Source organism: Panthera tigris, chromosome A2 (assembly GCF_018350195.1).
Source record: "Panthera tigris isolate Pti1 chromosome A2, P.tigris_Pti1_mat1.1, whole genome shotgun sequence".
Taxonomy (NCBI): Eukaryota; Metazoa; Chordata; class Mammalia; order Carnivora; family Felidae; genus Panthera; species Panthera tigris.
In genome coordinates, this window is record NC_056661.1 from 143,526,767 (window position 1) to 143,540,981 (window position 14,215).

General features: G+C 42.3%; 1 protein-coding gene across 2 annotated transcripts in view; it reads right to left on the bottom strand.

Moving 5' to 3' along the window:
- Positions 1-382: 382 nt before the first annotated feature.
- RBM28 (RNA binding motif protein 28) overlaps positions 383-14,215 on the bottom strand; it is a 29,240-nt gene continuing 15,407 nt past the window's right edge. For both annotated transcript variants that reach the window (XM_007078050.3, XM_042971593.1), the window contains exons 11-19: positions 13,721-13,794; positions 12,659-12,794; positions 11,565-11,629; positions 9,371-9,529; positions 7,093-7,242; positions 6,706-6,780; positions 3,924-4,180; positions 3,199-3,298; positions 383-835 (exon numbers count right to left, since the gene is read on the bottom strand). In XM_007078050.3, coding sequence (XP_007078112.2) covers positions 701-835; positions 3,199-3,298; positions 3,924-4,180; positions 6,706-6,780; positions 7,093-7,242; positions 9,371-9,529; positions 11,565-11,629; positions 12,659-12,794; positions 13,721-13,794 — 1,151 coding nt within the window. In that variant the 3' untranslated portion in view covers positions 383-700. The remainder of the gene's footprint in view (positions 836-3,198; positions 3,299-3,923; positions 4,181-6,705; positions 6,781-7,092; positions 7,243-9,370; positions 9,530-11,564; positions 11,630-12,658; positions 12,795-13,720; positions 13,795-14,215) is intronic.

Consider the following 14,215-nt stretch of genomic DNA (forward strand, 5'->3'; position numbering starts at 1 on the left):
GCTAGTGTCTGTGGGGCACTGCAGACTGATTTCTACTCAACTACTAATAATAACCCACTCATCTGGCAAACAATGATCAGATGTTGCTCTCTGCCAGGACTCACTGCCCTCAGTGACTTTCCCAGTCACTGGGAGAAAGTGGGGGAGAGAGAGAGCAATCTCTCAGAGATTAGGCTGGAAATCATTTTTCTCCATTCTTACTTAATGCCTGCAGTATGTGGAACTATGTAACTGAATGAGAGGAAAGTCAAAAACGTTCATTAATAATAAAGGATTCACATCTATTAGAAATGATCATTTGTTATTAAAAAAAGCCACAAAAGATCTCATTTAAAGAAGACCCTTAACAAAATAGACATCTTAAAAATTCATCCCTCAAGAATGCTCTTTACAATTTTTTCCATTTGAGAAACAAAGGATTGAGTAACAGTTATAGACACAATTCACACAGTAACCTGGATAATACACAAGAAGCATCCAAATGTTTTTCTGAGCTTTCTCTTTGTGGGTCACTAATCACCCACCGGGGAGGGCCCAAAGTTCAAACATGTAGAGCCCAGGGGGCCTCTCACCAAAGTGGTGGTGAACTGGGTAGGAAAGGGAGTATCCTATCAGAGAATAACATGAGGGCGTGGAGGGAGATCTGGGAGCTTTACCAAGAAGTGCACAATCCAGCTTCTTATCCAGTCTGCTACCATCATCAACTATCAAACCATTTGCTCCTCTTCGCAAGAGGTACTCCTTTAGAAGGTCCCGATAATTTCTGCTTATACTGTTCGACCAGCTGGTTGAAGCGGATTTCAGTCTTATTTCCCTTAGCTTTTCTCCTAGGTGTCTATAAATGAAATAGGGGAAAACAAGATTATGAATTTCAAGCACTGAATATCACCTTACCCTTAACACCACCCAAGAGAGAAAATAAGAAATCCTGTCCACCACAAGAGGTGAACTTCCAGAGAGTGACCCTTAGAAAATGCAAAATGAATTGTCCACTGGCAAGAAACCAGACCAGGAATGCCTAAGAGAAGGGCCCCTCTAAAACACTGCAGGTGCTCCTGAGCTCTAGCCCTTAGATGCTCACGTGAGTCTTCTTGCAAAAGAGTCAGCCCAGAGTCTAGACCTTCTCGCTGGCCCTTTCCCTTAACAAGAATACTGCTTATGGGATTTCAGAGACAGAGCTCCATAAGATAGTACAACATGGATCAGAATTCCCAGAGACAGATTCCTTGAGGAGGAGGAGAAGCTAATGCTTCCTTTGCCCTTGAAACTTAACAGAAAGGGACTAGGGAAGGAGAAAAGAATGCTTGACCTCAGATGTTCAAGAATGTAGAACAACCATTTTCTACTAAAAGAAAACTAGGGCTGCTTGGGAAAATGGCTAATGCCAGGACCAGGGGAAAAATTATGTAAGATGAGCTGCAACATCGGGTTGTACCAGAAAGCAAGGACACTACCACAGACAGGCTCATATCAGAAAGCATCGAGAGCCACCCTGAAGGGCCTTCTGCTGGCCTAAGATGGGACAGGAATAATAACTGTATTTGACTGAAACATATCAAGTATACAAAAACTTACGAATCTATGATACTAAAAAAATCTCACTGGTAGGGCACCAAATCACTACTCTGAAAACGGACAAAGAGAAATGAAATCAAGCATTTATCCTGCCTTTCCAACACAAATGGTATTGCATGGTAACCAAATAGTTGACAAGGGAAAATTCTTTTCTCTAAAGTTCTACTAAAACAATGTAGAAGAACTGAGGAAAAACAAAAACAAAAACAAACCCCTAAAAACCCACCATCTGGGACCCATATTGAAATCACAGATCTAGATAGCAATCATCAGTATGTGCTAAAACCATCAGGTGAGAAGCTGATGGGAACTTTACAAACAGAAGACAGGCAGACAACCCCTAAGCTTACAGATCTACTGATCAACCCCTGAGCATCACTAAACGTGGGGCAACCAGACATTATGTGCCTTAGGGTGTCAACGCACCAGAAAGCACCCAGCACTACCCATGAAATACTCTTGCCAAGAAAAGTGAACTTTAGGGGCACCCGGCTGGCTCAGTTGGTGGAGCGTATGACTCTTGATCTTGGGGTTGTGCCTTCCAGCCCCATGTTGGGTGTAGAGATTACTTAAAAATAAATAAAATCTTTCAAAAAAAAAAAAAAAGAAAATGGAACTTGACTCTAATCAAGCCGGGACATCTAGCTACCAGTTTACAGGCACTACATGGTTATCACAGGAACAAGTTAAATGATACCACAAGGAAGCAAGCAGCTAAAGTTAAAACATAATACATTCTAAAGGGCAAATGATTCAGTTTCTCCAAGGAATTATCAGCATGGAAAAAAGGGAGGTGATAAGGAAGAGTATTATAGGGGGAAAAAAAGATTTAAGAGATATAAAAACCAAATGTAACGTGTGGACTCTTTCTGGACCTTGATTTGTACTAGCCAACTATAAAAGAACATTTATGAGGCAACTAGGGGCATTTTAATATGGGCTGCATATTACATGATATTAAGGGCTTCCTATTAATTTCATTAAATATGAGAATAGCATAATATATGTATATTTTTAAGGCCTGGTAAGTTGGAGATGCATTCTGAGGTATTTTTCTGAGCAATATACCTCATTTTCTTATAAGGCATATTTACATGCAAAGCAGTTTGCTTTAATATGTTGTGGGCAGGGGACAGTATGTATGAGGAATAAGTAAAATAAGATAATTGTTGAAATAGAGTAACTGATACACTTGATCTTCTCCACTTTTTTATTTATAATATTTATTTTTTATTTATTTATTTTTCAACATTTTTAAGTGCTCTCTATACCCAATGTGGGGCTCGAACTCACAACCCTGAGATCAAGTCAGCCAGGTGCCCCTATTTTTTAACTTAATCTAATTTTTTTTTTTTTTAAGTAATCTCTATACCCAACATGGGGCTCAAACTCGTGACCCCAAGGTCAAGAGTTGCATGCTCTTCTGAGTTAGCCAGGTGTCCCAGGTTCTCTCCACTTTGAAAACTATATATTTACCTCAACATCCTCTATAAAGCTGTAGTCCTGCATGTAGATGCAATCCAGAAGCCCTTTCTTTTTGCTTAACTAATCAGGGCACAAAAGTGGCTGCCAGCCCCGGGCAGAGCTATGCTATACCAAAGCCCCGTGCCCTACAGAACTCACCTGCTTGGAAGGTAATTTCTGCTTCTCTTGCTTCTGCTGGTTTATCTGGGGCTTTGGCTTTTTGGGAGGGAGAGACTTCACTTTGCCTTTGTCCCGGAGCCTGAAATAAGAGGTCAAGTAAGTGTCACTCTGAGTTCTTCCTCTAACTGGCACCTCTGAGGCTGTCTAAGCCAGAAGATAAAATTCCTTTTCTAACACTGGCTCTAAGTCCATGACAAGTCATTCTAAAAAAGAATACTGTAACAGAATATCCTAAGGCTCAACATTTGTATATGTTCTTGTTTCAGCTTAAAACCTCACAGGATCCTCAAAAACCTTCACTTATTTAACAAATATTTTGTAAAGACTGACTTTTGTGGATAGCACTAATCTGTTGCCTCAAATAGGATCTGCAAGATAACCTTGAGTAGGTGGGGCTCAGCCAACAGAGACAGCCCTGCGGATGGGAGGAGGCTCTTCAGGAGAGGGAAAAAGGCACGAAGGCCTGCCCTAGAAGGCTGCCCCGAGGTCCCCTCTGCTAGTGCTTCTTCCAGCCTCCCGGTGGTCCAAGAGCACATCTCCGCTAGTGTAGAGATGCCTGCACACGAACCCCTCGTGGGGGACTGACACGGTACTAAACATCCCTTTCATCCAAACAAAAGCTACAATAGGAAAGCATTAAGTGAGAACAAACCCTTTTAGAAGCCACCCACTGCTCTATGCCACAGTCCTGCCTGTGGCCTCACCTGATTTTGGGGCCTCGGTGTGAGGGGAGCACCAGGACCTTCCTTCTCTTCTTTCCATCAGGCAGCTCCACCTGCTCCACTTCAGCCTTGGTCTGGAACCCCGTCCACGAGGTAGAATGCGCCTTTCCCTTCTGCTCCAGGGCGGCCTTGCTTTGTTCCTGTGTGTGGTTTTGAGCTGCTTTCCGCTGCCGGTCTTTTCCAAGCACTGGCTGTTCCTGCTGGGGCTCGCCAGTTGCAGGCTTGGATTTCACTTTTTGCTGCATAAAACAAGAGACTGCCATCCGGTTTCTGGATGAGGCTTATTTGCCGGAAACACTCAGCAGAAAAGGAGCTTTATGTGAGCGTAGTGAAAGCAGGGGACTTCTTCCCCTGAATAGTTACAAATTATAGGAAAGTGAATACATAGTAACAGATGGTTACCAGTTTGGGGGACATGAAACCACTACTTCCCTCCCCATGTGCAGAGACAGGGGAGAGTACATGTATGTCCACGACTCAAAAGCCAGTAGGAACATGCCAGTAGCATGGGACAATTACCAAAGGTGTAACACATGTGTGAGAGGAATCCCAGAGGGAGAAGAAATATTTGAAGTAACCGGGTTGAAAGTTTTCCAAACTTAGTAACAGATACTAAACCACAGATCCAGGAAGCTCAGCCAAATATATACCAGTAACTCTACACCCAGGCACATCATACAAAACTGCAGAAAATTAAAGACCAAGTGAAAATCTGGAAAGTAGCTGGGGGGAGGGGGAGGGTAGAGAATACCTTACCTACAGAGGATTACACTGAACTCTTCAGAAACCATGTAAGAAAGAAGAGAACACAGTTTGGGGGGTGGGGGGAAGTCACCAACTTAGAATTCTGTATCTAGTATAATTATCATTCAAAAGTGAAGGAGAAATAAAGATTTTCTCAAAAAAAGAAATAAAAACCACACACACACACACACACACACACACACACACACACACACCAAAAAACTAAAGGAAGGAATCTGTCACCAGGGGACCTATCTTGCAAGAAAGGCTAAGTGAATTTCTTCAAAGGAGGAAGATGACCTAGGTCAGAAACTCAAATCTACATAACAAAAGGAAGAACACTAGAGAAGGAATAAATGAAGTGAAGATGCGGAAAAGATGCTATGAGAAGGAAGGCATAAGGTGTGTTACAGATTTATGTTGCACTGTAGTAGAAGAAGAAAAAGCAGATTTACATGAAATTAGTGTAATAATTGACACAACAAAGATCTGCTATGAGCCTGTACTGTGCCAGTGTCAGTTTCTAAGGTAAGGGTCCAGAGGGAAAGAACAGTGTTTCCCTTTCAGTACTTTCAGCCTAGTGGAGACAAGAGACAAACAAAGCCAAGTAAAAAACTAAAGATCTTAGGGAAGTTCACGAAAGTACAAGTAAGGAGGTCTTACCTCTTCTGAGAGAGGTAGAAAAATGCTAGAGGAAGCACATTTGATCTGAACATGAAAACTGTGTAGAAGTATCCTTGAGCCAAGGGAAAGGGGCAATTTTACACAGAAAGAGCAGTACAGACACATGTATAGGCAACAAAAGAGCCATCTGAGTAGTTTTCTAAGTCACTAGCTTCAGAATCACTCCACAGCAATAGCTTACAGCAGTAAATAAGTCTATATCTAGAACAACAAAGCTGCCTTGAACAAGAACCAGATCCCAGGTTTTCCGACCCAAGACCACTGTATTAACCACCGAAACTGCTCTTCTATTGGTCAGTCCACCGTACACACCACAAAGAGTACAAATATTTGGTATATAAGCAAGTTAAGATATGCCATCGATGGAGGCCATAGGAGTTATGGTATCAAGAATAACCTGGCCTCCTACGCCCTGGGGCAAGATGGGTAAGAAAATGAGTGCTGACTGTGTGCTGACCATGCACTGTTACCACTTAATCCCTGGCAATCATGCGAGGTAGATGCTGTTGATCCTATTTTACAAACGAAACTGAAGCTGAGAAAGGTACTAACTTGCTAAGGAACTCAGAGAAGAGCCTGAGCCCGACCATGACCGTAAGTATTCCTGTGCTTGTTCTTTCCTTGACACCACACTGGCTTAAAAACAACACTAAAACACTATCAGGCATCACACTTCTGGAGCCATCTAAGAATTCTGGAAGAGATAGATGAAATCTACAGCAATGTAAAACTCATCTGGGCCACTACCTCTGACATGTACCATCACCAAACACTGTACTGGCATTGCTCATTGCTAATAATATCAGCCTGATTCTCCTCTCTCCTTCCTTTCCCTCCTGTGGAACTATCACAGGATAGGCTAGCAGAGGAGAAGATGGCCTGAGAGTTCTAGGGAACTAAGAGTAAAGGGTAACAAAGAACCGAATCAGGTAGAGAGACCTATTTCAAGGGTGCTGAACCACAAACCAAACAAAACAGGAGTTTAAATATATTGTTTTAACTGAAATAGTTTTTTTTTAAGCTTATTTATTTTGAAAGACAGAAAGTGTGCACGCGAGTAGGGGAGGCGCAGAGAGAGAGGAAGAGAGAATCCCAAGAGAGAATCTGCACTGTTGGTGCAGAGCCTGATGCAGGGCTTGAACTCACAAACCGTGAGATCATGACCTGAGCTGAAATCAAGAGTTGGACACTTAACCAACTGAGCCAAGGTGTCCCTGAAACAAATTGTTTTAACTGAACTGTACACTTAAAAATAGTAAATTTTATGTTATGTGTATCTGACCACAATTAAAAACAAACAAACAAACAAAAACAGAAAAACATTTCAGTGCTGTACCAGGCTGCGCTGAATCCTCAGTTCCTTTATTTTAAGTTTCCTTCGATCTTCCAAAGAGAACTCCACTATCGGTCTCTGTGTCAAAAGGAAAATGTCATTCAATAGATTTCTTAATTTCTGAGTGCAATGATCTAAGCTGTCCTCCACTACTCCCCTCTCTCCTGCTCACTTACTCTACTTAAAGGTAGGGGGCCAGTTCTGCAAGCAGGCTGTCCAATTTAGATTTCAATTCCTTCTAATCATCAGCTGAACCACTGCTATTTCCTCCACCGACTGGCTACTCTTCCCCACCACACACAAGTCAGAGGACACTGGACATAAAGGAGAGAAATGGTTTTCTGCAAATGGCCCTCAGAGGATCAGGTCTCCCCACAGGAAAAGGCTCACCTTCAGAGGCCCAAAGATCTCAGGATTGTTGTTGATGTGGCGAAGGGCTGTCAGGGCATGCTCGTGCTCCTGGAACTCTGCAAAGGCGTAGCCCAGGGACTGACCCTTAACCTTTCCATGCGCTCCTTTGAGATCTCGCATCACCCTACACTAAGAGTACAGCAAGAAAACAAAAATCCTTGATTACAGGATAAGGACATGAACAGATTCACTAAGTAATCAGGTTACTGGAACAGAATCCTGATCTATATCACCATCACAACAGTCATACTGGAAAATATACTTACCAGTGTCTGTCTTAATAGAATACACCTACTAGAAAGCACAAAACCAATTAAATAGATACCTTCTGGCTTTCTAAGAGTTTACAGAGACCAACAAAAACCTATATATAAGCACGTAAATAAAACAAACTTCCTCCCCCCAAAATTATGACAGCTAACTGCTAATAATATAAGTTGAGAGGTTTATAGAACTTTAAACTATACAAGTTATCTGAGGATGAAGCACCATCCATAGATCTCATCACTGAAGAAACCACTGAAAAAGGAAATTACTGAAGAAGGGAAAGAAGGCCTGACGGCTTTAGTTAAGAAATACATTCAGGTGTGGGGAAGAACCTGCCTAACATATAACCTAGAAAAACAGGAAGAAGCTTCAGCTGGCTTTGCTCAGAGCTCAGATTGTCTCTGGTGTGATGTTTCCCTAAATCCTTTACTTCAATGTAACAAGCATCCTGGGGCATTGAAGATACAATATCATAGCAGTCTATCTTAGGATACTGTTTATATGCTATTACTCCTAGAAGCTGTAGTTACCACATAATGGAGAAATGTAGGTATTAAGGACATGTGGATGCTGCATTTGGTATACTTCTGGTACTTCTCTGTCCCTAGAGCTGTGCCATGTACTGTAGAGAAACCAAGAAAAGCATAAAATGAGGTTCCTGTCCTCAAGAAGCTTATAATCTTGCTGACATACTATACCTTCATGAGGTGAGCATATGAAAGAATTAAAGAGAAAATTCAATACAGTGCAAACACTGTAAACTCCTAAATTTTCCTAACTGATGATATACAGGCACTTACTAAGTATTGTGGATGCTGATATGAGAAATTTCACAAGTGACCCCTACACCAGTAACACTTTGAACAGTTTTACTAAGAGCAGTGTCAGATATGTGCTGATATGTTCACATTCTCTCATGTAATTCCCCCAATACCAATGCCATACATTTTAAGAGATTTTCCAGGATTAGGGAAACAGCTTATAGTCACCAATCAGAGCAAAGCAGATTTACAATACTGGCTACGTTACTTATTCAATAGGTACTGATGAGAGATGACTATGTTCCAGGTACTCTGCCAAGGACTAGGAACAGTGGGATACCTACTCTCCAAGAGCTCAGGGTGGTCGGGAGAAATGACTGGCAGACAATTACAGGACAGTGTAATAGTAAGTGCTATGACAAAGGTTTACAGAGGGTGCTGTGGGGGCAGGGGAACAGTGTCTGCACTCACTGTGTAATCAAGTCTTGGTCTGAATCCAGTGTTTGTCTAATACAACTGTTGAAGACCCGTGTGGCTCTCTGTGCTTACCACATACCACTGAGGACTCTTTTTATACAGTACCGGCCTAAATGGCAGTAAAATGTTCTTCTAAAGACCAAACTACACAGATTATTTTCTCTGCAAAAAAATTAACATTACAGCACCTGCTATGATGCTGAGCACATAGCAAGCATGCAAATTAATTCATGAGGCAGACACTTCCTCGCATTCTGCTGCAACTTGGACAGTGTGTGTGAAAGGCCGTTCTTTTTTTTTTAAGACTGTCATTTAAAGTTTTTCTTTATTTTGAGAGAGAGAGAGAGAGAGAGAGAGAGAGAGAGTAGGGGCATGAGGGAGGGGCAGACAGAGAGAGAGAGAGGGAGAGAGAGAGGGAGAAGGCACATGGGGGTGGGGCGGGGGGCGAGAATCCCAACCAGGCTCTGCGCTGTCAGCACAGAACCTGACTCAGGGCTCAATCCCATGAACTGTGAGATCATGACCTGAGCCAAAATCAAGAGTCAGATGCTTAACCAACCGAGCCACCCAGGTGCCTCTGAAAGGCAGTTCTAAGAAGAGAAAATAAACAAGCAAACGTGAAAACTACCTTAACTGTTGACAACGTGTCCAAAAAAACCGCTGTCAATCTGCTAGCACCACAGTCTGAAATAAATGCTCAAAACGACCCATGATGAGTACTGAAGTTGAGGGTGGGCAGGGCCAACTCTCACCTCCTTGAGGCGCACCCCTTTTTCCCCTCGTGTGGCATTCAGCAGCAGCTTTCTGAGCTCTTTGTCATCCACAGCCTTTGGGAGGTTGTGCAGGCAGAGTCTGGTCTGGGAGACAAAGATATTCTGGTCCTTGAGTTTCTGATGTTTCAGCAGCTCAAACTGAAAGAACAATAAACTGTTAACAATACAATCTACCTTTTAAAAATGCAGGTTCCTAATTCTCCAAAAGGAACAAACTGTGACCTCCCCCGCCCCGCCAAATTCCAATAACCACGCATATAGAAAAAAGAAATCGCCCACCCGCAGCCTTATGATGTGTAGCCTAGGGAAAGACAGGTTCAAAGAGGCCAGATGGTGGGTATGTGGTAAGATCATGGGCTCTGGATTCAGACTAAATTAGAAATCCATCCTAACTGGAGAAGTTACATGAAATTTTTTAAGCCTCAGTTTTTCCCCCTACAAAGTGGAACTGTAGATGAAAATACCAATCTCTCAGCACTGATGTGAGGCTGAAATGAAGTAATACACAAAAAATCCCAAACTCAAAAGCTGGCCTAAAGCAAATAATACATAATCCTGTGGTTAACGTCTATGCCCAGTCCTTATCTGTCCACCAACTCAAACTAATTTTCTAGTTTTTCCAAAAGGATGTGGAATTTATTTACAGAATACTTGCTAGAATGTTGTCTCGACTCTGCCACCTTGAGGCAGAAGACTGTCTATGATCACAGAGATGAGTTCTGCTTCTAGAGCACTGGCCTCAAGGATGTTGCACCAGTCCCAGGGGTCCACTCTCCAAAGTGAGAGGATAACATTCTTTTCCTGCTTTGTTTTTAAAATTAGGTTAGTAGATGGGGGCGCCTGGTTGACTCAGTCGGTTAAGCGTCCAACTTGGGCTCAGGTCATAATCTCACTGTTTGTAGGTTTGAGCCCCGTATCAGGCTCTGTGCTGACAGCTCAGAGCCTGGAGCCTGCTTCAGATTCTGTGTCTCCCTCTCTCTCTGCCCCTCCCTAGCTCCTGATCTCTTTCTTTTTCTCTCTGTCAAAAATAAATAACATTAAAATTTTGTTTTTAATTAGATTAGTAGAAAAAAAGTTTTAAATTAAATTTTTTCTTTAATCAAGTCTCATTTCTGCTGTTCCTTATTTGGTAAAGGTCCTAACAAATTACAAAATGATCAGATTCTCTGAAAATGAATATTAAAGGGTTATTCGAAGTGGCTCTCATGCCTACGTTCAACAGTCTTAAAAGAAACTGTGAATTATGATGCATATAATGCAGTGAGTTTTTTGCTAGAAAAATTCATTCTAAGGGAAAATTAAATGTGTCACTATCACATTGTGATAGGCAATGTGATAAAGGGCATATAATGCCCCCCAAACACCATGGTTTCCAGATGTTCACTACTAAAAAAGTTGTGAACGTGAGTCTAGAAACTGTACACCGAAAAAACACACTGCCTCTTGGTGTCATTATATTCTCATCTCTGTTCTCCATCTCTGTACCTTCAGGCTCCAAAGCTAATTGTCTTTTTTTTTTTTTTAACATTTATTTATTTTTGAGACAGCAGATACAGTGTGATTGGGGGAGGGGCAGAGAGAGGGAGACACAGAATCCGAAGCCGGCTCCAGGCTCTGAGCTGTCAGCACAGAGCCCGACACAGGGCTCGAACTCACAGGGAGATCATGACCTGAGCTGAAGTCAAGAGTTGGCCACCTAACCAATGAGGCACCAGGCACCCCCTAATATGATTTTTCTAATCTGAACATAACCTCCTACCAAAAAAGGACATCTTAACTCTTCCAAGAACCCCATCTACCTCTTTCCCTACTAACTCCAGCCTATTCTCATCTTCCTTTCTTACGTCATTCTGTATTTACACTGACACCTAATTATACACAGCCTTGGCCTCCATGCTGTAGAAAGCATACTATATGGCCAACACTTACTGCTGGGCATCGGGAAATTACACAATAAGACCCAGTCCTTATAATGGCATACAATGCTCATGTATTATGTTCAGTGTTGGCTTCTTTGCTGTTTCATCTGTATGTTTTCCTCTAACAAGAGCATAAGCAGGGTCTGTGACTGATGCTTAGCTCTCTGATAAGCACCTCCAGCATTCAACAGTTATTATTTACTGATTTGTACGAAGTCATGCAGATCCCGTAGGCTGATGCCTAATCTACCCACCCGTTCTCTTTTGGCCATATCAGCGGCGCTCACACCCTCAGCAGCCTTAGTCCCAGCACGAATCACTGCAGAAAGAGGGAAAAAGGCCAAGACATCAGCAAGGGAATTTTCACTGAGCAACAAGAGGAATGTGATTTGAATGATGCAAGCTCTTTGTACAGGCCCAGAGGACTATGCTGGCCAGGACATAGTGGCATTTGGGTAGGTCCAGAAATAGGCTACAGGGCTAAGTTCTCAGCTCTGAGCTGCTCTCAAGGACTAAAAACTGAACATTTTGTGAATTTGTTCCTTTTCTCCTTCCCTCCCCTCAAAAACTTCATGTGCATGCCCGAAGTCTAATGGAAAGGCCTAGAGGAAGGCCTGAAAGGAAGTACATTTTAGATATTTGGAATACAAAACCGCTCTACTTGTAACCTGCCCTTGGAATTTTACTGTCCCTCATGTACTAAGTACTGTACTTAGTCCTGCCAGTAGAAAGCAGTGAGTTAAGCCATCCTGAAAACAGCAATATGGCCATAAGAGGCCTAGAACTGAAGGCTAACAGCCTTACATCACCAGTCCAGGCTGTGCAGCTGTGCAGCAGGTGGGCTGACAAATACTGCATGACCTAGAGGAAGGGATTTTTTTTTTTTAGTTGAAGCTAATTTCTGATTATCTTTCTGACATTAAAGGAAAGGTACTGAACACACAATTTATATTCATAATCCAAAAAAGCAATAATTTTAGTGATAATTTTCAACTCCTTCAGGAAAATTATCAGAACTCACGACAAGAAGCAAAGGCAATTTGAATTTTTCCTCCCTCTTTGCCCTGCTAATCCTCTGATCTAAAGGTCTAAAAGCTAGCAGGCAGACAAGAGATGGGCGAAGTCTTCCTAACAGAAAGCTACATCTGCTAAAGTGGAATAATATAATGCTGTTATATTATAAGCTATAGTGTTATATTATAAGCTAAAGTGGAATAATATAATGCTGGTAAGGAGGACATGTGGGTTTTCAATTTGAAACATGCCCCCAAACATCCTACTGCTGCTCACTGCCACTGCACAGGGCCAGCTACTCAAGCCTGGTTCACAGCTCCCTCCCACTACTCACAGCCTTCTCTGGCCAGGTAAAGGTTCCGGGTTCCAGTTGGCTTCTTCACCTTCTTTGTCTGGAGCTTTGCAGCCTCGTCACGCGTCACGGCCAAGTCGATTCTGAGCAGTCGGCCATCCAGTTTAAGCCCACCGCCCTGTAACAGACCACAACTCTCTCTCTCAAAAGTCATAATGGGTAGAAATTAAGCACCTAACAAGGAATGCCAAGGAAAGGGAAAACAGCAAACCCCAATTATGCTGTGGAACCCAACCCCTAGGATGTTTTAGCCCAGGCGGGTGCAGGTGGACCACTGAGTCTAATACTTAGTATAGCTGTGCAAAAGGCCACGTGTAGGGGTGCCTGGCTGGCATGGTCGGTAGAGCATGCGACTCTTGATTGCAGGGCTGTGAGTTCAAGCCCCACGGTGGGTGTGGAGCCTACTTAATTTAAAAAAAAAAAAAAAAAAAAAGCCACGTGTACACTTAGGGCAGTTAGCAGTAATTTATTTTATAGGAGTTGATTAGTACCAAAGTAGGCCCGAATTAAAGAAAATGATCTTTAAATTCTAAAGAAAGCTAACAAAATGGTAGTGTTAACTCTACTTAAGAGAATTTAAGAGATAATGGCAATACAGGATAATTTATCTCAGAACAATTTATAGTTGGCTATAGAACACACAGAAAAATTCTCCATCACCCATACATTTTCTCTCATTTACTCCACTTCATAGATGACCTTAATCCCTTCTTGTCCCAACCTTTCATGTCATCAGCCTAGGATAGAGGCTGACGTACAGACAGTAATCAATAAACATTAGATACATTTTTAACCTGTTTCCTTACTTATAAAATAGGTATAATAATTTTACTTACGTTACATACCCCTGTAGAAGTGATATAAGGATTAAATAAGGTAATACATATAAAGCTCAGTGTCTAACACACACTAAGTTCTCAGTAAGTGTTGGCCTTATCTTATTACATTATTGACAGTAATCATCAAGCTGTATGTGAACAGCAGACTCTGGCCTTTGGAGCCATTATCCCCTAAATTATGGAGTAAAAGAAATGTCCTCCTTACCTCAGTCTCTGGAGAAGCAGCTTCAAGGCATTTCTGCGCTGCTTCTTGAGTCATGAACTGGGCAAAGGCACAACCTGCACAGAGACAAAATTAAGTGACATGCCAAACTCCCCTGGCCCACCAGGGTGCCAAAGATAACACTACACGTGGCGGCAGCCTGAGACAAAGTGGGCAAGACTCCCATCTTGTTAGGGTGCTACGAACAGGCACCGTGTCGGGCACTGAAGGTTCAAAGGCAGACAAAATAGGACAGGTGCTTATCATGAAATTTTACTATTACTTCATCATCTTTTCCAATGCTTCTTAGAACTTCGGTCTCACCATCGCTCTCCTTGGTAAGAAAAAGCCACAAGATATGGTAGAGAAATTCCACTCGATTCAGCATCACTTACTGCTTGCCTTTTAGAGGAGTAAAAAATGAGGCAGGAACCACTTAACCTGAAATTAATTACATATCTCACTGTCATCAAAGCTACGTGGGAGACATCAGATATG